At 39.5% G+C, this 24120-nt stretch overlaps 1 protein-coding gene across 3 annotated transcripts in view; it reads right to left on the bottom strand.

Moving 5' to 3' along the window:
- Nucleotides 1-24120, bottom strand: part of GEN1 (GEN1 Holliday junction 5' flap endonuclease) — a 32101-nt gene that overhangs the window by 5759 nt on the left and 2222 nt on the right. For 2 of the 3 annotated variants that reach the window (XM_032212595.1, XM_032212594.1), the window contains exons 2-11: nt 17485-17670; nt 16510-16696; nt 14377-14553; nt 13448-13558; nt 7838-7911; nt 7106-7197; nt 4228-4378; nt 4100-4136; nt 3883-3963; nt 1802-1932 (exon numbers count right to left, since the gene is read on the bottom strand). In XM_032212595.1, the coding sequence (XP_032068486.1) occupies nt 1802-1932; nt 3883-3963; nt 4100-4136; nt 4228-4378; nt 7106-7197; nt 7838-7911; nt 13448-13558; nt 14377-14553; nt 16510-16696; nt 17485-17645 (1202 nt within the window). In that variant the 5' untranslated portion in view covers nt 17646-17670. Of the gene's footprint in view, nt 1-1801; nt 1933-3882; nt 3964-4099; nt 4137-4227; nt 4379-7105; nt 7198-7837; nt 7912-13447; nt 13559-14376; nt 14554-16509; nt 16697-17484; nt 17671-24120 lie in introns of those variants that run through there. The other variant, XM_032212596.1, reaches the window with a different exon arrangement.

The raw sequence follows: 24120 nt of genomic DNA, 5'->3' as shown, positions 1-24120 counted from the left end.
CTCTTATAATCATGTTGACTATACGGTTGTGACAATGTCACAACAAGCATGCAAGAGCATCATAGAGAAGATGCTCCCATACACCTGGTTTACGTAGGATGCCCCTAGAAACAGGGAGTCAATGCAATTATTATCTTCGCATGATTCAGTGTTTATAACTTAAAACCTGATTACCATTAACTTGCACTTCCTTCCACATTCTGTAAATGTCACTTTAAGAGTACCTCAGATCAGTATTCCATGGGCAATGGATGATAGCCACAACCCACACATTCAGGATGATTATTTATGTTAGTTCATGTAGCCAAGCACGATAAATATGATCAGTTTCCTTACATAGATAGAGCCTGGGTGATGCAGTGGTTAGAATGCAGTATGGCAGGCTGATTCTGCCGACTGCCAGCAGTTCAATTCTCACTCGCTCAATGTTGACTCAGCCTTCCATCCTTCTGAGGTGGGTAAAATGAGGACCCTGATTGCTGGGGGCAATAGGCTGACTCTATAAACCGCTTAGAGAGGGCTGTAAAGCAGTGGTCTCCAACCTTGGCAACTTTAAGACCTGTGGACTTCAACTCCCAGAGTTCCTCAGCCAGCAAAGTTGGCTGAGGAACTCTGGGAGTTGAAGTCCCCAAGTCTTAAAGTTGCCAAGGTTGGAGACCACTGCTGTAAAGCACTATGAAGCGGTATATAAGTCTAAGTGTTAGTGCTTCACGAAGGGCTTCCTTTCTGAGGTCCCCCTAGATGTACTTTCCTGCTCCGCGTACCTCGCTGTTGGGATCACTGTGGACATCAGCCTTTAACTGGCTTTCTTTAGCAGCCTTTTGAAAAATGAAAAAAATCCAAAAACTCATGCTGATACTGTAGAATTTCTCATCTTTGAACTGTAGCTCTCAGCAGTTTCAAAGGCTGTTTTGAATTGTGGAATGAAAATATATATATATATATATATATATATATATATATATATATATATATATATATATATATATATATATATATATATATATATTTCTTGAATCTATGTAATGTATTTCAACAGACACACCAGGGAGTCTTAGTTATATCAACAGCATGTTAACTCCACAGGTGGCATTCCTGGATTAAGGCAACCACCACCAACAAAGGGAGAGATGGCTCTAGGAACTTATTACCTCACTGGCTGTGTTTAAAGCACAGTAAAACAGACATCTGTCAACGTGCTTTCAATTTGGACTCCTGCCCTGATCAGCAGGTTGATGGCCTAAATAATTCCTTCTAGTTTTCAGTATTTGCACCTGAAAACACTATGCCAGTGTTTCTCAACCTTGGCAACTTGAAGATGACTGGACTTCAACTCCCAGAATTCCCCAGCCAGCGAATTCTGGGAGTTGAAGTCCAGACATCTTCAAGTTGCCAAGGTTGAGAACGTGACCCGACAAATGCGCGAACGTCAAAAGCGCGCCGACAAAACCACGGCGCTAAAACCGTGAGGTCAAAAGCGCGCCGACAACAGCGCGCCGACAGAAGCGCGATTTAAGTTAAGGTAAGGTTTAGGGTTAGGTTTAGGGTTACAGCGCGCTTCTGTCGGCGCGCTTCAGCGCTCATTCGTCGGCGCGGTTTTGTCACCGCGGTTTAGTCAGGCGCGCTTTGGTCGTTCGCGCATTTGTGGTGGAACCGGTTGAGAAACACTGCACTATGCAGTATGGAGGCCATTTTGTTCGAAAATGAAAAATGCAGAGTCAGGAGGAGAGGCACAGAACAAAAATATTTTCCATTTCCAGTGACAAAGGGTGAATTCTAATTAAATTATAAATTGAGTTACCGCAGGGCCTGCAGCTGCTTCGGATCAGTATGGCCACACTTCTTTCTGTTCATGTCATAGTAAGTCAGAAGGCTACACAATTTCTCACAGGCGTACTGCTCGGTCCAGTTCATTTTCTTGACAGCAAACCTCTATTTGAAACATGTTGGGAAATCACAAACACAGCGCAGATGGAAATATATCTCTTGAACAGCAGCAGCACTGATTCCCCCTGAAGACTTGACGCATTTAGTTTGAAATGCCACGGACTTTTAGAAAATGTCACAAGGACAGAACAGTCACCTACAAATATTTTCCAAGCCAAGTAGACATAGAAATATAAAGCAGGGGAAACCAAGAGGGCTCTCTGAGGATAACCAGACTGCAAAATCCACTGAAGTATGTCCTCAAACACACGTCCTCTTGTTTGGTCGCAACAGTCAGTACAGATAGGAATAATAAGCAGCCGTGTCAGGAAATCTGAGTTGGGGGAAAGCTGTTATCTTTACCAGAGAGATTTCAGGCTGGCTGAAAACTTTTTTCTTCTGTAACCTTCATTCTATTCAGGTTAGACTGAAAACTGATGGTTCTCCAGAGCCCGCAGAGAAATACCTTGAAACTGATTCCCTCCCATGTTATTTTGCTTGTCCAAAGCTTGTTTTTCTCCTCTCATAGGTAAACGTCCTTGCCTTTTATTCCCAACTCCATTCCTTTTGACCTATATCTATTTAGTGATTATGTTCTTGTCAGTTGAGAAGTCATGTCTGACCCATCGCGACCCCATGTACAACATTCCTCCAGGCCTTCCTGTCCTCGACCATCCTCCGGAATCCATTTAAGCTCACGCCTACTACTTCGGTGACTCCATTCAGCCCGTGGCACGACAAAACCGCGCTCCACTAAAGCGCGCCCAATTAAACCGCGTCGCTGACGTCATCAGCAGGGCGACAACAGCGACCGCGGAGAAAAAAGGGCGCTTTAAATAGCGCTTTGAAAGCAAGCCGATTCAAGTTAAGGTAAGGGTTAGGTTTAGGGTTAGGTTAAGGGTTAGGTTTAGGGTTAGGGTTAGGTTTAGGGTTAGGTTTAGCATTAGGTTAAGGGTTAGGTTTAGGTTTAGGGTTAGGATTAGGTTTAGGGGGGTTAGGTTTAGGGGTTAATTTTAGCTTTAGCGTTCACAGCGTGCTTTTTTCGTCGCACTGTGATGACGTCAGCTACGCGGTTTCGTCGAGCGCGCTTTAGTCGAGCGCGGTTTTGTGGTGGAACCCATTCAGCCACCTCATTCTCTGTCGTTCCCCTTCTCCTTAATCTTTCCCAGCATTAGGCTCTTCTGCAGCGAGTCCTCCAATGATTATAGCAGCAGCCATATAAGGTATTTAAATGAAGGAATTCGTAACATATGTACACAGATTTTCAACTGTTGACATTAAGGCAGTAGTCCTCTAGTCAAAGAAATCACGCAGAGTTCTGGACCACCTGCTCCAACCCACTTATCTTGGAATAAGACCTACAAATATTATATCTGGTTACCAAATTTTTCGGAGTATAAGACGCACCAAGATTTTGAATAGGCAATTTTTTTAAAAAAAGCTTTTGCATTCTGCAGACCTCCGAAAAACAGCCCATTTTTGGCTCATTTTTGCCCTCCCCAGCCCCAAGGAGCCCTCTGGAAGCCTCCTAAAGGTTATGCACAGCGGGCAGGGTTTCAGGAGGCCAAAAATGCTGTATTCAGTGTGTAAGACGCACCCAGATTTTCACCCTCTTTTTTGAGAAAAAGATGCATCTTATACTCCGAAAAATATGGTATTTACCTGAAACTGAGGATATTGACATACCTCAGTACATTTTAATCAGCACAGACCATAGCAGTTACATCTCTGCTTGTTTATGTGGTAGAACAGCATGCAGTTCTACACTGAAAGCAATTTCCCATAAAGGGATCAGCTACCCTTCATTGCATGTCTTAAAACAGAGGCTGCACAGCCATCTCTTGGGGATGTTTTAATTTGGTTTCCTTTGCCAAGCGAAGGATGATCTTAATGGACTAAACTGTATTCAATATTGAGAACATTTTAGCATGCAAGGTATAGTGTCTTAACACATACTTGAAAAGATAATAAATTTGGCCTTTGGCACCCGTTCAACTTCACTGGTTTGTCTTTGCTGATGAGATATTCGTGGATAACCTTAGCAGAGAAAAAGGGGGAAAAAATTAAGGCATTTATTATTTATCTTATTTATAGAATAAGATACTTGAGGGAGATAGTTATAGGTTAAGTGAGTCTATTTATGCATGCATGCATGCATGACTTGTAAAATTACCTCAGGAAAGGGAAAACCTTCACATGCCTTGGCTTTTCTGTAAATAAAATATACGCATCTCAGATCTATGAATGTCGAAGAGGTCTTCATGAAGCAATTCAGAGCAAATTATATGAAAACACACCTACTTTTTTATACCTTCCTCCACTAAGCTCTGTTGCTGCTGTGACTCAGAAGAGTGCCAGTCACAGGGGCAGCTGTAGTTAGCACCCTGGGGCTCACAATATCCCACACTGCCACAGATATGACATCCCATGTCCTCATGATCTTTATAAAAACCTACAAGAAAAAGGGAGGAGGATTTTATAGGCTAAATATTGTTCTTAAAAGACAAATCTGTCACATTTGGTGAGTGCAATATATATATAATGTATATAATGTACGTATAATGGCAGAAATAGCAAAGATGAAGTGCACCTTTCCTTGTGCAAGCAAAAGAAATGACACATTTATTTATTTGACTTGCTGTATTTTTCAGACTATAAGACACACCAGAGTATAAGACGCACCATGATTTTGAAGAGGTAAATAAAAAAGTTTTTTTTCACTTTGCAGGCCTCTGAACATCTTGTTTTTTGCAAAAAAAAAAGTGGGGGGCATGCGGAGCTTTGGGAGGCTTGTAGAGTGCTCCTGGGGCTGGGGCAAAAACGGGCCGTTTTTTTGCTTGTTTTTGCCCTCCCCAGTAGCACTCTCCAAGCCTCCCAAATCCTCTCTGCATGTCCATTTTTGCAAAGGGGTGGTGGTGGTAGGCCAAAAATTGCTGTATTCAGTATATAAGACGCACCCAGATTTTCACCCTCTTTTTTGGGGGGAAAAGGTGTGTCTTTTATACTCTGAAAAATACGGTATAATCCAGTTTGATTTAGGATGGGTAGGATACATAGCAATAGCAATAGTTAGACTTATATACCGCTTCATAGGGCTTTCAGCCCTCTCTAAGCGGTTTACAGAGTCAGCCTCTTGCCCCCAACAATCCGGGTCCTCATTTTACCCACCTCGGAAGGATGGAAGGCTGAGTCAACCCTGAGCCGGTGAGATTTGAACAGCCGAACTGCAGAACTGCAGTCAGCTGAAGTAGCCTGCAGTGCTGCATTTAACCACTGCGCCACCTCGGCTCGGCACATAGTGCTTCCTCTTCCTTTCTCCTTATAATAACTCTTCTATGAGGTAGGTGTGGTTGAGGAAAAGTAAATGTCCCAAAGATACTCAGTGACCTTCCCTGGCTGAAGGTAGCTTAGACACTGATCATCTAAAGGCAAAAAGGTTCCCCTCGAACATATGTGCTAGTTGTTCCCGACTCTAGAGGGCATTGCTCATCTCCATTTCAAAGCTGAAGAGCCCAGCGCTGTCCGAAGATGTCTCTGTGGTCATGTTGCCAGCACGACTAAACGCCAATGGCGCACAGAACACTGTTACCTTCCCACCAAAGATGGTTCCTACTTGCATTTTTTACATGCTTTCGAACTGCTAGGTTGGCAGAAGCTCACTCCGTTATGTGGCGCTAGGGATTCGAACCACCCTTTCTAATCGACAAGCTCAGTGTCTTAGCCACTGAGCCACCGATTCCAATTGATCACCTACTCTTAGTCTAATAAACTCTACCACTATACTATACTACACTGTTTACGGAAGCAAAACGTTACCAGTTAAGCCAAAATTTAATGCTCTATTGGGTTCACGTAATAACTTGCTTGGTTTGGATTTAGATGCTGTTGAATGTACCCACTATAGCATGTAAATGATGCTTTAGGTTAGCTAGGACATTTATTTTCCCCAGACCAATTGAAACAGTTGCTAATGAACAGTCATCTTTCTGATGTAGCTTGCGTACTATATGACTAAGTGTAATAATTATGTTAATAAGTATATTTAAAATAAAAGGGTTGTATTGGTTATTGTTCTGAGATCCTTTGCTTTCTGAAGAGTCTTACCATACTTATGAGAGTTTTCAAATAAACAAACATGTGCTTCATTCAAATATGTGGTTTAGCAATGAGTTATTTCATACGTGAGATTCAACAAATTACGATTAAGCAGATAATGGCTCAGAGTGGTGTGAAAATCCAACTAATAATTCAGATATAAAGTTAAAGAGAATTTTTAATTTTTCTGCTGAAGTATTGGAATGTTAGGAAACCTTTTGTAACATAACTTAACCTAGTTTTGTACTATTTGAAGCCGCTGCACACAACTTTTTCCATGCATCTGGATAATATATTGTTTTGTTTTCTAGTCTGAGGGAAATAGAAGTTTATTATTTTACCTGAAACTGATCTGTGCTTGCTCTGCAAACCAGAGTTTGATAGACAAATGAGAGAATTCACTTATAAGTTGCTTTGACCAAGGGCTGTAATTATTTTTCTTTTCAGCAGACAGAAGATAGTGATCACAGCTCATCATCATGATAACCTATCAGTCTTTACACACCAGGGTGCCCAATTCAAAGGGAGACTTCAATACACGGAATCTATTTTCTTTTCTTCTTTTTTTTGAACAAATTATTTATACATTTTCACCTTACATACGTAAGTGCTTAATGAACAGTGTATTGTCTGGATCATTTTATTTATACATAGTAATACTTTCCCCACTCCTAATTTCTACCTCTACTATGCAAACATTTGTAAAACAAGTCCCTTTTGTGTCTTCATTTTCTTTTATTTTTAGCATCAATCTGTCCATTTCTGCACAGTCTAATTTTCTTTAATTACATGTTCCTCTGTAGGTGTTTCCTCATTTTTCCAGTACTGTGCAAATACAATTCTTGCTGCTGTCAAAACACGTAATATGAAGTATAGGTTCCCTTTATCATGCTTTTTCGTTATTATGCCTAACAAAAATATTTCTGGCTTATAATCTATATGTTGCTGTAACATTTTTTCTAACCACGTATGTATTTTTGTCCAATATTTCTTTGCTTTTACACATGTCCACCCTATATAATACATTCCCGGTGTCTGTTACAGTTCTGCGGAATCTATTTTCTGAAGCTAGGAGCTGACTCACCTGGATGATGGCACACAGAACAGTGAGGTGGTTTTTTAAGTGTTGATACTGGGACTTCACCCAGTTGGAAATGGTCTTTCCAGGACTCAAATCTAAAACAATATTGAAATGGTGATGAATGTATAGCGCTGAGAAATAATCCCAACTCGGGGAAATTGGAAAGTGGAAGAGGGTAGAGGTGGGAGAAATGCCTAAATTGAACATCCAAGAAGCAGATGCAGACAGAGTTAAATATTTAAGAGAGGAATTTAGGAGGCAAGTAAAAAAAAGCATAGCAATTAAAGTATTGAAGCGGGCAAGAGACGATGGATGGATGATCTCTCTCTCTTTTTGTCCTGGTTTCCTTTTTCTTTTCTCTCTCTCTTTCTCTTTTTAGATAGGCGACATGATTAGAAATTAAATAGGATAGAAAAAAAAGCCTTTTAATAAAGGGTAACATGATTAAAAGCTAGAATAAGTGATAGAAATAGGAGAAGGGAGAATACTAGTGTATACGCTTTCATATAATAAAATATGAATGTAATAATTATGATTAACTCTATTTGTATTAGAATGTATGACATCCAGAGCCACACTGTTCACCCATTGATTTATTTATAAAAAATAAAAGCTAAAAAAAAAACAAAAAAAAAAACAACCAATCCCAACTTTTCACACAATATATATGTGTGAGGAATTTGCTTCCTAAAAGAAAAGGGAGAAAATACAGAACACAATTTAAAAATAACATACCTTTGCAGTAAGCTCTGTCCTTTCAAAATTTTGATCAACTTTAAAGCTTGCTCTTTTCCTACTCCAGGAACACCCTTTGAGAATCAAGAGAAGTAGTATTCTGATACAGTTTAGATAAATGTACCGAAGTATACACTATTGTTTCTAAACTACGTGACTTTCATTCAAACTATGAAATCATAAATAATCGGGCAAACTTTATTAAGACATGTGGCCTTTAGGTGATTTTTTTTTTTGGCAGAACTGGTAGTCCTTGACTTACAACAGTTCATTTAGTGACTGTTCAAAGTTACAACGGCAGTGAAAAAACTGACTTATGACCAGTTTTCACACAATCATGATCATGTGATCAAGATTCGACTGCTTGGCCACTGACTCATATTTACGACCATTGCACTGTCCCAGTGTCACATAATTCACCTTTTGCAACCTTCGTACAAGCAAAGACAATGGGGAAGCCAGATTCACTTAACAACCATGATAATAGTTTAACAACTGCAGTGATTCACTTAACAACGGTGGCAAGAAAGGTCATAAAATGGGGGGGAGGGAAATGCACTTAACCAGTGTTTCACTTAGCAACAGAAATGTTGAGCTCAGTTGTGGTCGTAAGTCGAGGATTAACTGTAATCACAGTAAAATATCAGTTCACGAATGGTTGGCCCTATAAGTCAAATCAATAAATGAATTGCAAACTATTTATGCTACATTATCCTTAGCTGTATCGTGCTGAGAAATAGCCACCTCTTAACTTTTAAAAAAGTTGGATTACAGACCGTGTGTCTTTTACACATGGACTATAAACACATTTTCAGTAAGTAAAATTTTCTGAAATTTTGAAATCCACAAGTGTGACTCAAAATGACATAAAAACAGAGATAAACCACTTCAGCAGACCAGACCAGTAGAAGTATACCTGGAACTAGAATAGTCAGGTTATATAGAGAAAGATCATTTGTATGCATCAGAAAGCAAAAGTGCTACATTCAGAGGAAAAAGGTGATCTGCTAGCTCCCCAAACTGTAATCAGAGTGTTACGCAGAGAAGCTAAAGCCTTTCTTTGATCTTAAATGCAAAGACCATCTGTGATTTTAAGCAGTAGAGGCGTGTGTGTGGGGGGGTGGGGGGGGGAAGCAACCATATTAGGTGTGGAGAGACAGAGGGACAAGAAATCCTGGAAGAATTCTGTGTGAGAATTTTGTGTGAGAAAGGAGGGGAGGGCACAGGGAGTTTTCATTCATTTCATTTTTTTTAAAAAGGGAGCCCATGGATTAACTCATGCTAAAAGTTGACACATTAGGTCCCAGCTTCCCACACTGCCACATTTGGCCAGCAGTTGTGCAACTAGGAACAGATCGGAGCTCAGGCTGATTTTCCCATACGGTTGCCACGTTTGAAAGCAGTAGTATATAGATGCTACTAAACACTATATAAAACCCTCGTGTCTGTTTGATGTTTTATAATCCTCGACTGAGGGAAAGCTTGCATCACAGCGCAAAACTTTTGTCAACAAAGATACCACAAATGCACTGTGTAACATACAGGACCCAGTACTCCCAAGGGAATGAAATTTGGGGTCGTCCCCCCCATGGCCATGTAGTCCTCATTTTCAGTGTTACCTCACGGTTTGTCACAAGTCGATAGGGGAACCCAGAAGGAACTGATATGATTCTTGACGCTCCTCGCCACTTTCCCACCCCCCAACAGAATCTTTGCTGCTGGGAAGCTTGTAGGGATAAAGTCAACACACCCTATGTTAATCTCTTTGCATTTTCTCCCACATCTGGATGAAGCCACTTACGTGCCTGCTGGGAAGCGTGACCCGTCAAAAGCGCGAACGTCATAAGCGCGCCGACAACACCGCGGTGCTAAAACCGCGATTTCAAAAGCGCGCCGACAACAGCGCGCTGACAGAAGCGCGATTTCATTTAAAGTAAGATTTAGGGTTAGGTTTAGGTTTAGGTTGAGGGTTAGGTTTAGGATTACATTACAGCGCGCTTCTGTCGGCGTGCTTTTGTCGGTGCGCTTTCGGGCTAATTAGTCGCTCATTCGTCGTGGGGTTTTGTCACCGCGCTTTAGACACTGTGGTTTAGTCAGGCGCGCTTTTGTTGTGCGCGCATTTGTGGTGGAACCGCTGAGAAGAGGAGGGGAGGGTCTGTACAGTGGGCACATCAGTTATAACACACTGGATGTCCTTAGAAGATTCAGTAGCAGGCAAATGAAGCAATGAACAAGAAAATTCCATCACCAAATAAATAAAACATGGACTAGCTAAAAAAAAAATTAGGTTGTTTCACGTCAAAGAATATTAATTGCAGCTGAGACTGTATTGCAAAGATATTGGTAGTATTGGAGGGTGCTTTGCAAATACGTGGCACCCTATTTATTTAACGTACTTCTGTTACGCATATCCTTCCATGATCTCAGGATGGCTCAGACGCAGGCAGCACGTGGCTCTCCTTTACATACTGCTGAAATAATATTTTACAGTCAGCATGACTAATGCTGTGGGAGAACAGAAGTTGCAGCCCGACAATCTTCTAATGGCACCACCTCTTGCTTAGCTCTCATTTTATGTTCACACACACAAAAAAAAAAAGCTCTGTAAAGCAGGTCAGCTTGAAAGACAAGGAGTCCCAGCTCTAGAGAAACTTAAAAGAATAAAGGGCAAACACGCAAAAAATAACACAAGAACATTCAAGGGGAAAGCAAATACTGTCCCACAAAAGCACACTGATATAAAAATGATATATTGCCACCAGCAGTGCCATCAGTTACACTTTTGACAGGGTCAAGGTAAGATGCCTTTTCAAAAAGAATGTGCAAAGTATGTTTACAGCAAGAAATAATCTTATGTAACCTGTTACGTGGATGAGTGTGTTGCATTGAAACGGGTGCATTCTTCTTGGATTGCTAAGAGACCAAAACCAAATTGGAAGGAGGGAAGGAAGGAGAGAAGAAAGGAGGGAAGGAAGGAGAGAAGAAAGGAGGGAAGGAAGGAGGGAATGTAGGAGAGAAGGAAGGGGGGAAGGAAGGAGGAAAGGAAGGGGGAAAGGAAGGAGAGAAGGAGAAAAGAAAGGGGGGAAGGAAGGAGGGAAGGAGAGAAGGAAGGAGTAGGAGAGAAGAAACGAGGGAAGGAAAGAGGGAGGGAGGGAAGAAGAAGTAGGACCGTTGTAAGATAAGATGGATCTATGGGATGATAAAAAAGCAATCTTCAAGTATATTGTCAACAGTAGGGAAAATTGTTATAAATACATATTATTAATAACAGTTATATAATTGTGAATGTATATATGAAATTGATTAAAATAAAAAAAAATAAAAAAAAAGATTATAGGGAGTGCTGTTTGTCTGCTGATTAACTGAGTAAGGTTTGCAGATTTAAATCATCCTTTGCCAGTTGTATTGCTCAGTTGAACAGCAGAAACAGCTAAAGGGTAAACAGCACAAGGCCCTGTTCTTCTGCTACTTCCCTTTCCCTTTCCCAAGACTATAAGGTTGGGTTCAAAAAAAAAAAAAAAAAAAAAAAAAAATTGGCCTAGGGTAAAAGGAGGACAAAGGTATTTTGAAACGAATATCTGGCAGCTACTGTAAGGCTTAAAAAAAATGTAACTGAAGCAGTTGCGTCAACTTGACAAAAACACGTACGGTTAGTCCTCAACGTATGGCCAGAATGGAGGCCAAAATTTCTCTTGTTAAGTGAGACATTTGTTAAGTGAGTTTGGCCCCATTGTACAACCTTTCCTGCCACAGTTAAGTGAATCACTGCAGTTGACAAGTTAGTAACCTAGTTGTTATTAGCAGATTTTTTAAATTATTTTTTCCCTTCTACAACACCTTAGTCATTACATCAGCATTGTTATGTCATCATACCTGTACATGTATATAATATTTCGCTTCTACATTTACACACCTTTATACACAGTTCTATATATATTTATATATATTGTTTTTTGGCTTAATTTTATTCTTGTTTTGCAGCCATTTGTACCAATTGTTCCAAATTACATAATATTCCGACTCTTCTTTATCTTTTAATTTCATTGTTAATTTGTCCATCTCTGCACAATCCAAAGTTTTTTTTTTAATCACTAATTCATCCGAGGGGGTATTATTTTGTTTCCAGCATTGGGCAAATGCTATTCTAGCTGTGGTTAGTAGATGTGTTAATATGTACTTAATTTTCTTTGTATATTTCCCTTTGATTATTCCCAGTAGAAAGATTTCGGGTTTGTATTTTATCTGTTCTCCTGTAATTTCTTGCACCCATTTCCAAATTTAGTAACCTTAGTTGTTAAGTGAACCTGGCTTCCCCATTGACTTTTTACTTGTCAGAAGTTTGCAAAAGGGGACCACAGAGCTTTGGGACACAGCCACGGTCGTAAGCATGAGCCAGTTGCCAAGCACCTGAATTGTAATCACGTGATCACGGAAATGCTTCAAAGGTGATAACTGTGAAAAATGGTCATACGTCAACTTTTTTCAGCGCCGTTGTAACTTTGAATGGTCCACTAAATGAACTGTTGTAAGATGAGGACTACCTGCACTGGGAAGGCTGTTTTTGTCAACTCCTCCTATCATCTGAAAAAGCAGAGCGGGAAGATCAGGATTAAAAGATCCCTTCTTCACACTGAAGGAAACCCAGGCAGAATCAAGCAGGAAGCTTTGATGAAACCGCATTTCTTCCACAAAGAAACTGAGATTCTTGGTTTGTGGTGGGAGAAGGTTGCAGATCCAGTCATTCCTCCCCTCTCCCCCCCCCCCCCGGCGCTGCAAGTGTCCTTTGGCATGAAAAAAGAAAACATGGCAGCTGGGAAATAAATCTATTGTACAGGAAACCTGTATGAGAAAACATTTAATGTAATAGTCATATATTTCTACAACCTCTTCTCCTTCATGATCTTTGGCTTGGGTTTGTGGTTTTAATTGTGTCATTCATTGAGATTGTTTTTATTATCGGTTGGGAACTGCTGAGAGTATGACATAAGTTAGGTGACTATCTAAATATTTTAAATAAATAATGATGCCAATAACAGGTTTTATATTCTGTCTGTCTGACTATCATGTATCTCTCTTTCTATTCATCTCTATATCTAACATCTATCTATCTAATCTATCATCCCTTTATCTGTCTATCATCTATCTATCTGTTTATATCTGTCTATCTCTTTATGTCTGTTTATCTATCTCTCTTTATATCTGTCTGTCTGCCTATCTATCTCGTTATTATCTATCTATCTATCTATCTATCTATCTATCTATCTATCTATCTATCTTATATCTGTCTATCTCTTTATGTCTGTTTATCTATCTATATCTGTCTATCTGTTTATATCTGTCTGTCTATCTATCTCTTTATTATCTATCTATCTATCTATCATCTATCTATCTATCTATCTATCTATCTATCTATCTATCTATCTATCTCTCTTTATATCTGTCTATCTCTTTATGTCTATCTATCTAACTATCTCTCTTTATATCTGTCTATCTCTATATCTGTCTGTCTGTCTATTTCTTTATCTATCTATCTATCTATCTATCTATCTATCTGTCTGTCTGTCTGTCTATCATCTATCTATCTATCTTTATCTTGATTTTTTAATTTACCTTAGGAAGATAATCACAGCCAAGCAGAATTGCTAATCCAATCAGAGATTCTCGGCTGCAGCCTAGTTTCTCTTCAATATCAGCTATCAAGTAGCAGTCAACATGTGGGTCCTGTGCAGAATAGAGAACGTTAGTGACACTCCCTCTTTTTTTTTTTTAAAGAAGAATATTTTATTTTCATTTCCATAACATATAATCACATGTATATAGTTACATAGACAATATCATGTTGTAAGAGAAGACAACATACATGTGCAATCATGCTACTTTAAAATCAAACCTGGAATAGTTCCCCCCCCTCCACCCAAGCCCCCCCCCCGAGCCCCCACAACCTACATCCCCCCCAACTTCCCAGAACCCGTACACGGACACTCCCCCTTAATGCTTCATCATTTTCATATGTTTACTAGTAATACCACAAACATTATTGAATAAGTTTGGAAATACGGTACTTGCTCTAAGGAAAACTGTATGGAAAGAAAAAAAAAATATGCTGTAATCTTAAGAATGAATAAAATACAAATGTACTTGAAACAGCTATTAAGAAGACTGAAAGCCACTTGTTTATACCTATTTATTTTATCTTCCTTTCCTTTTTTCTTTTCCTTCTTTCTTCTCTCCATTCTTCTTTGTATTTTTCACCCCACTTACTGATTACTTTACTCTCCTTGCTTTTCTCTTTCAAAATATCTATTGCTTATTCTTTTTCAAAATAATTATGAAAAATACACTTTTTAAAAAAGTAGTGCATATGTATGTATGTATGTATGTATGTATATATCTTACACAGGAAAAAACCCAAATACAAGACCAGCATACCTACACCCGTAAAAATCTATGAAAACACACACACTACTATCTATCTATCTATCTATCTATCTATCTATCTATCTATCTATCTATCTATCTATCTAAAACCAGTAAATTACCTTGATGTTCATGGTAAAATTTCGATACACCGTTTGAGCGCCATAAAGGAAGATATCTCCGTCATTGGTGATGCACCCATCCACGTAGCCATTTGCATTCAGGTAAGCGCACATTGCCTCCGCTTCTCCAGCTGCTTGAATCCATGGGATTCCCAAGCACTCCAGCAGTTCAAGGCACTGAAACAGGAAAAATTCCAATGGGGGAAGCAAATGAGAAATACCACCATAATGGTGATATGAACAACTAATAGTATTACAAATGGTTAGTACAACTGTTATTACATGATTATAGAAGTTAAAACCGAGAGGAAGACAATGTAGAATGGTGAACTACAAAGGCTAAACATGAATGCCGATACAGAAGGCTATATAACTATTTTATATGGTTATGTTTGTCTTGTTTTCTCTTCTTTTTCTTTGTTTGTTGCATCTCTTTTTTGATTTTAAAGGTAAAAATATTTAATAAAAACTATTTATTTATTTTTTTAAAAAAAGAGAAATACCACTGGGGTGAACAACTCATGGCTGCTCTTCTTCTCTCTTTCTAAAAATGTTTGGGGTAGCCAAGACCACATTGGTACAGGCAAAATGCATTAAAATTCGGGCAGGCTATACGGCTAGTCCTCAACTTATCACCACAATTCAGTCCAAAGTTTATGTTGCTAAGTGAGAAATTTGTTAAGGGAGTTTTGCCCCATTCCACGATTTTTCTTGCCACATTTGCTAAGTGAATCACTGCACTTGTTAAATTAGTAACCTGGTTGTTAAGCAAATGAAGGTTGCTCATTGACTTTGCTTGTCATAAGGTTGCCATGTCCCCCGGACCACTGTATCCGTCATAAATATGAGTCTGTTGGCAAGCATCCCAATGTAAATCATGTGACCATGCAGATGCTGCAACGGTCTTAAGTGTGAGAAATGGTCATAAGTCAGTTTTTTTCAGTGCCATTGTAACTTCTAACGGTCACTAAGCGAACTGTTGTAAGTTGAGAACGACCATATTTTTCGGAGTATAAGACGCACCTTTTTTCCTCAAAAAAGAGGCTGAAAATCTGGGTGCGTCTTATACACTGAATACAGCATTTTTTGCCTTCTGAAACCCTGCCCCTTCACCAAAATGGCCGTGTATAGCTTGTAGGCGGCTTTCAGAGAGCTCCTGGGGGCTGGGGAGGGCAGAAATGAGCACCCCCAGCCCCCAGGAGCACTCTATCAGCTTCCTAATGTCCCCTTTTTTTAAAAAAGGGATTTTCACAAAAAATGGGCCATTTTTTTGCTTGTTTTTAATAGCAATAGCAGTTAGACTTATATACCGCTTCATAGGGCTTTCAGCCCTCTCTAAGCGGTTTACAGAGTCAGCATATTGCCCCCAACAACAATCCGGGTCCTCATTTTACCCACCTCGGAAGGATGGAAGGCTGAGTCAAGTGAGATTTGAACAGCTGAACTGCAGTCAGCTGAAGTAGCCTGCAGTGCTGCATTTAACCACTGCGCCACCTCGGCTCTATGACCACACCAACCCCCCTCAGGAACCTCTACAAGCCTCGTAAGGGCTATTTGTGCCCTTTTCTTGGAAAAAAAATTGGTCCGTTTTCGCGAAAAACAGGCCATTTTTGGGAGGTTTGCAGAGTGGGAAAAAGTTTTTTTTTTAAATTTGCCTCTTCAAAACCTTGGTGCATCTTATACTCCGAAAAACACAGTACCTGTATTCTACTTACAAGGCATAGAGTGTCTTATGCAGTAAAAAGGTGGTGTATAACTTTGATAAATAAACAAACAAACAAATAAATCATGTGAAGATATACTCCCCCTAAGGCCCGCTGAGCTAATCTGAACATTCCGCTTACATATTAAATATAAAATCGGCAACCATTGCAGCCAAAGTAAACCAAGGACAAGCAGAGAACTTCAGGTTTCAAAACCTACTGAAACTATAAGCCTCCAGGCTTGATGAAACGGGCAGGAGAGCAGCACATGTCCAACTAATGCAACCGAATTGCTCTCAAGCCAACGCAAAGTATGCGAAAATTAGCATTGGTTCAATAAAACATATTAAATATGGATGCCTCCTACTGTATGAATCCGATACTGCCAGTACTCAGCATCCTGCAAATATAACCCACTGGGATAGCTTGCCTCTTTCAAAATAGACTTGAAACGGGATCTCCCTTTTTTTGCGATCGCAGGCTTTCTCAACGGCCCAAAGCGAGCCTCTATTCTCTTCTGCACTGTGCTGCTTTTCAGTTTGGGGAGGTCACCCTCCATGACAAACACCAGATGGATCCCCATTAGTGTTAAAGAAGAGACACGACAGTAAAGATTCCTGTAGTAAGAGAGTGAAGTTAAATAGCATACGTCTTATCTTAGATTTCAATAAACAATTGATTTATTCCCATGCCTAAGATACTGGAGTTTGGAGTTTATTCAATTTGTAGGCTGCCCTATTCCCCGAAGGGACTCAGGGCGGCTGAACAAAAGCCAAGGGAGGGGAAATTACAAAAAGTAAGACAAAACAATCAGACAATACGAACAATTTAAAAGCACAACAGACACAGCAAATTCGAGTAGTGGGGGGGGAACTCAACCCCAGGCTTGCTGGGACAGCCAGGTCTTCACGGCCATCCGGAAGGCCCGAAGGGTGGAGAGGGTCCGAATCTCCACGGGGAGCTCGTTCCAAACTGACGTTTTCTCCCAACCTATCACTATAAGGAAACGCCATGGATTCTTGGCTCCCACGGTATCTCCCTCGAAATCACTCTTTTAATTAGAAAACAATTTAAAAGGTAAAGGTGTCAACCACACCAGCCTGGCAAATTCTTGAAGATGGTATGAGGTAGTTTAGGGCTTTTATTTAGCCCACATTGCAAATCCTACCAACATTTGCAGAAAAGGCTCAAGTCTAAACTAATGGGGATTAGCAGATGCAGAATCCTTTTCCACGAACACTCAGAAATTTTGTTCAGGGCCTTTTACGGTGAAATGCATTCATTATTCCCCAGACTGAGATCATACTATGCCCTATATCTTATATTTCGTAAAGCACCCAAGAGAAGCAATACATCTTACATATTATATATATCAGTAATTTATTATCACAGGCACTGTACCTACCTAAGGTGTGGCTTTGTGACTACTCCCACCATCTTCTTAACCGACTGTGCTTCACACACCCAGAGACTTAAGTCAACAGCTAATGTTTTTCCTTTAAGACTGCAGAGAGGGGCATGCTGCTTGACAGGTTCCAGGATCTGCCACAGGTTAGTTACTCCCATGGTTCCAAATATTCAGAGGCGCTGCCTGCAAAGATCAAGGTGGATGAATGGATGCCACTGGAATGATTCAAGGCAGCTAAACCAACCACAAACTCTCGGAACAACCCACAATATTTCCCCCTCCAACCCATCCCAATTTGACACGTGCTTGTTATAACATTATAGGACTACTCCTTATGTCCGTGTCTTTATTCTGTCCCTCTCCCACGAAAGGGTGGTGGCAAAGATTGAGGAAAAGCCTAAAACTGAAAATAAGAAACTTGGAATTGAGGAAGCACACGCAGGATCATACGGATAATGCCTGTTTTCAAAGGGTGAAAAACCAATACGCATCGCAACGAAAACCTATTGTCAGCGTTCCAAGTATCATGCAGAATTAAATCAGAGTCCAAGGTAAAACGATCCTTTTTGTTCCAATTTAATAAGACAGACATCTTAGGCACATCTGTGTTAATCCCAATACTGGAAATGACATCAGAATTCCACCCAGTTAAAAGTTCATGATCTTGTCCCCACACCCACAACCCATCACATGGTGCTATCTTCTTCTTCCACGCTGGCATCCACGCCCAGCTACTTCCGGCCAGCTGTGAAAGTCCGGAGACAAAGGATGACCTTGGCTTCTAGTAAAAAATGAAAACAATACATTCCACAATCTCACTCCTGTCTATTCCCCCCTCCCGTCAACTATACTAAAGAAACAGTATAATGAAATAAGAGAAAGTGTGGCAGGCCAAAATTTTAAAAGGAATATAAATGCAGGCCTGACACCTATCTTCAGTTCCGTAGGATCTCTCCTAAGATATGTGGCAGTAATTATTACTAATCCCTCTAAGTTTTTTTTAGCAATTTCTGCAGTGACAATTATTAACAAGTTAAAAAATAAACTTAGATCAGAATGGAAGAGGTTATCGCAATTATCTTTCTACACTATCTAAACTGTATTCCAGAAATTGCTATTTCTGTCTGCATTACTTTTTTATTCATAATTCTAATATTACAACTGTGTTGTGGCCCAGCAGGAGCCGTTGGAGCTGCCACCAGACTCCGACAGTGAGGGGTCCTATGAGTCGGCTCTGGAGGATGTGGAGGACCGAGGTGGCGCAGTGGTTAAATGCAGCACTGCAGGCTACCTCAGCTGACTGCAGTTCAGCAGTTCGGCTGTTCAAATCCCACCAGGCTCAAGGTTGACTCAGCCTTCCATCCTTCTGATGTGGGTGAAATGAGGACCCGGATTGTTGGGGGCAATTTGCTGACTCTGTAAACCGCTTAGAGAGGGCTGAAAGCCCTATGAAGCGGCATATAAGTCTAACTATTGCTATTGCTATACCCTGGACAGGGTTACGACTCCGAGCAGGGCACAGAGAGACTGGTTGGCCACCAGGTGGCGCCTGAGCCTTGGACCAGTGGGGGAGGAGACAAGGGAGAGTGATCCAGAAGCCAGCAGTGAGTTGTTCCTGGATGCATGCCATTGAAGAGCTCCGAGGCGTCAGGAATAATTATGCAATTACAGGAGGTAATTGCGCTCAGCTGGTGGTCATTAGGCTCCTCTCCAGACTACAAAAAAGACTGCTGGTGCACACGGGCCTCTCGCAGAAGTCAACGCATTGACTAAAGAGAAATGTTGTAACTAACTTGGCAGACTGGATTGCTGCCAAGGTTTGTCTGAGTTGCTGCCAAGGTTTGTCTGAGTTGCTGCCAAGGTCCTTATCTGTTTGTTTGCTTGGCTTTCAGCCACCAAGATTCTGGTCTTGTTATTAAAGGACACTCAATTTAAGCTTGTCTCGGCATTCGTTACTGGACGGAGGAGGGGGTCAGAACACAACTGCATTATTATTTTAAAATCTAGAGCTTGCAAATGTTGATCTAGGCTACTTTGGTCCAGTGGTTACGGAACTGGCCTGGAAACCAGGAGACAGTGAGATCTATTCCCCCCGCCCAATTTAAAAATGAAAGCTGACTGCGTGACGTTGGGGGCAGTCACTCCCGCAGCCCACCCCACCTACCCCACAGGGCTGTGGTTGTCAGAGAGAAAAAGGAGGAAGAAAGAGAGTTATGCATGTTTACCAGCTGAGTTACTTATAAAGTAATAAAGCTGGGATAAAAATCAAATAAATAAATAAATAAATAAAAATGCAAAATAATAATAAAAATTATTTTCTCCTCCTTAATGTTGATTTTTAAAACAATCCAGTGCAGGTTTACTTAGAAGCAGTGCACTGTTTTCAAAAGGGATTTGTACGTGGAACAAAAGATTACTTCCCTGACCTGGAATATTTCCTTCTGTAAAGTGCTTAGAGAGGGCTCTAAAGAACTGTGAAGCAGTATATAAGTCTAAGTGCTATTGCTATTCTGCAGATTTCTGGCTCTTTATTCCCTTCTTCAATTTTTTTTCGCTTTCATGATTTATCCTTCCCTTAAATTTTCTGATTTTATTCCTAATTTAATTCAATAGCATCTTTTTTTTCTTACTGTGTTACAGTATTGTTTCCAAATATCAGACAAATTAATTCATGCACTGTTTCTTCTTCAATTCACCCTAGAGAAGTCACTTGGAATGCAATTTATAGGGCTGTAATGTACATGGGATTTAGCTTCCAAAAGATGCTTTGGCATTCAGGATAATGTAAACACAGCAGATGCTTTAAAGTGTTGTAGACAAGTGTCACATGCTCCTTAGCACTCTGTCAATCTAAAGAACTGCACAATCCTAATATTTTTTTTAAAAAAAAACCCAAAATGGGAGCAGTGCCATCTAATGGACACCTACCTGTACAGCATTATACCTACAAGAGGAAATATATGGTATAACCTTCAACCACTGATTGGAGTCATGGGAATCACAGTACTGCATAGCCTAATATTTCTGAATGATATTAGATGCATTGTAGCAAGGAAGAAATAGATTGACTATAATTCCAAAGAGTCTATTTAAGTTCATCATCATCAACAACAAAACTACCTTCACCTGGTTCAGCAAACTACATAATTTCACAATAACTATTCAGGATTTTTCATTGTTAAGCCATACTAATGTTATTAATGGAGTGCATTACTGTTGTCTTATAATTAAGCACATTTTGCTTAATAATGTGAGTTCTTTTCAGAATTAACCAGAATCCACGTGGTCCAGTAATGAGTAAAAAACATTTTTCCCCTCAATATTTCTAGCAACTCAACCCAATATATGCATTAGCGAGATATGATTGGAGATGATATTATCCAATATTTGGAATCCACCCTACTCCTCCCTACTTTAATCAGTCAGAGATCCAACAGTGGATTCGTATCCTATGCATCTTTTCCCTTCTTTTGTGCATACATAGAAAACCTTGTCTATAATTTACATCTGTACACCCCCACGGTGTTAATCAATGCAATGTCTCCAGAATGAATTATGCATAAGAGTTATCTCCAATTGCTTAATAGAATAGCTGTTGAAGACATATTTTTGGATTGCCAAGAACTTGGCAGTAGCAAAATTCTGTAATTTTTAACAAAAGCGACACCAAATGTATGCTATAATCTCGAATAGTAAGTGAATTTAGGTTCCACCACAAAACCGCGCTTGACTAAACCGCGCTTGACTAAACCGCATAGCTGACGTCATCAACAGGGCGACAACAGCGTGGAGACAGAAGCATGCTGTAAACCCTAAACCTAAAATTAACCCCTAAACCTAAACCTAACCCTTAACCTAACCCTAACCCTTAACCTAACCCTAAAGCTAATCCTAAACCTAACCCTTACCTTAAGTTGAATCGGCTTGCTTTCAAAGCGCTATTTAAAGTGCCCTTCTTTCTCCGTGCTGGCTGTTGTCGCCCTGTTGATGACGTCAGCGACGCAGTTTAATCGGGCGCGGTTTTGATGGGTCACGCTGAATTTATACACTGAATAAACTGAATTTATACAGCAGTAATACCTGCATCTGCTCAAAAGTAAGTTCCAGGTTTGTAAAGATTGTAATAGACAACAAATTTAAGAATAATCACTCAGAAGCAAGCTCTGTGTATAGGTTTCTACTTTACCAGATTAAAATGGGACTTCAATAAATCTTATACTATTTTTTCAAGTCATTGCTAACATGCAACTGGCTGATAATACCAGAAAAAGTCAAGATATTCAGATGAACACGGAATGAAACACTAGGACTGAGAGATAGTGATTTAAATCCTCAAAAAACCTATAGTGGCTTTTATCCTATCACTCTTGAAGAACCTAACAAATTTCACAAGCTTAAGATAAAAAGAGGAGACAGAGAGATCTAAATAATTAGAAATAGCCAAAAACGTTGGGGTTGAGGTGGGATGTGGAGGTGATGGGGAGGGCACTGAGGAGAAACTTATTCTAGTGATACGTACATGCTCTTCTTAGCAAAAACTTAATTTGCATTGGTAAGTCAGCAGTTGCAACTTAGAAGAAATTATATGAAAGGCTTCATGTAGGAAGCAATGCCAAAACCTTCTTTTTCCTCTTGCGTTTTTTAAACTGAACTGTAATAATCAGAATGATTTCTTTGAAGAAACTATTCAGCTCAGTTTTAAAATCTTTTCTAAAACCAAGCACAAAAGTTAGGAATCTAATACTTTTAGCTACGTGCAGTTTCTTTTATCTCGGGCGTTAACGGAACTATCGAAAATAAAATAACACTGAACTCTTCTTTAAGTGACAAATTTCTCAACTTCAGAGTTTCTCTTCCTTGTGCTATTCACATCCTGATCTTGTTTATGTCGCAGATGGCATTAAAATCTATACACCTTTTCCTCCCTGTAAAGCTTTTAGTTTTGCTTCTTCTGGAATAATTCATTTTCCTAGGTAGCCATAGTGATTTATTTTGTCTAAATTTCAAGAAACTACTACATCATTGTGAAAATAATAGCACATCCGCATTTGAAACTTTCAGGCTTCAGTCTTATTTTATGTTTTTCTTTGAACAAGACCTATATAACACAGGGGAGCTCATTTCTGAAAAAGATGATGTTTAGAGGTTAACAATCCCTAACACGCCTGTCATTTTTCTATGCTAAAATACATAATATCAAAAATTCCACTTGATTAGTGATGCATCTAAACAAATACGTTATTTCCAAAAGTAATTATCTAAATGCTTCGAAAAAATTCACAAGCAGAATTACTTCATCTTGTCTCCCAAGCATCAGATAGTGAGAGATATCTCTTTCCCAAAGATACTGGTTCTATTTCAACATCAAATTGAATGCTGATAGATTTGTCTTTCACTTTAAATTTGACACAACAGATTTTAACTTTAAGTTAAAATCCATAACCACACATGCAAAATAATCTGCAATGAGAAGATATTTTTGCATAGCATGTAAATTGCCTGTTATTGAGAATCATCCTTCTGATTTGGAAAGGGGAAAAATGTTTCACTCTCCAAAACACATACTGTAATCTACAGTAATCTGGTTTAATCATATTTTCAATGACTTTTTTTCTAAGCTAAAAAAACCTTGTCATTTAGTTTTTTTCTTCATAGGGAAGATCCTTTAATACGCACTCATTTGGTGTTCCAATTTGCATCTTTATAAATCATGCTATTTTTGAGATGGGACAAGCAAAAATGTCTGAGAATGGAGCATGCAGCTGTTTCTTTAAAAAATTACTTTCTTTTTATTTTTTGTCAGTAATTTTGTACTCTCCTTGCTTTTGATTTTATCTAGATCTATTTTTATGCCATTATTCTATTTTTGGTATATCTTTTCATTCTGTGAGTAGCCAAATAACATGCTTGTGTTTGTTTAACCAGGGGAGCACCTATGTTTCTGTTGAATCAGAAGCATCAGATAGTGAGAGATATATCTTTCCCAAAGATACTGGTTCTATTTCAACATCAAATTGAATGCTGATAGATTTGTCTTTCACTTTAAATTTGACACAACAGATTTTAACTACTGTATTGTAGGGACTGCAACTGAATTACCTTTACTACAGAAACCAATGAGAGAATTGTCATAGATCCGATTTCGGTAGCCTACTCAGATAAGAGGACTGAGATCCTTGCAATGCAATCCCCTATGAAATATAGTGACAACAGCAAGCTTTTAGCCTCCAGTTTAATGCAACTGATGTTTACAAAATGCAATGCATTCAAATGGCTTTGCAAGGTTTTTTCCCCCCCCCAAATGTAACCTCCTGATAAAATCTACTGTTTAGCCTATTAAAAAAAACCCACAATCTTTAAGCAGGCCTAGAAATTTGAGATCCTTAGGCGAGATGGATACAAGTGAAATGTCCCTAAAGAGGCATTGAGTTTCCTCATTAAACTATATTATAAAGCGCTGTGTTTACCTTTAGAGAAACCCCTAGTAGCATTGGTTATTATTATTTCACCTAATACGGGTATAATAAACAAAAACTGCCATGTTTACTGCTCTGCATGACCCATTTTGATAGTTCTCCTGCTTGGGTGGGTGTTGGACTAGATCCGTGTTTCTCAACCTTGGCCACTTGGAAG

Source organism: Thamnophis elegans, chromosome 3, assembly GCF_009769535.1.
Source record: "Thamnophis elegans isolate rThaEle1 chromosome 3, rThaEle1.pri, whole genome shotgun sequence".
Taxonomy (NCBI): domain Eukaryota; kingdom Metazoa; phylum Chordata; class Lepidosauria; order Squamata; family Colubridae; genus Thamnophis; species Thamnophis elegans.
Note: the sequence above shows the minus strand (reverse complement) of the source record. Positions and strands in the feature narration are given on the sequence as shown.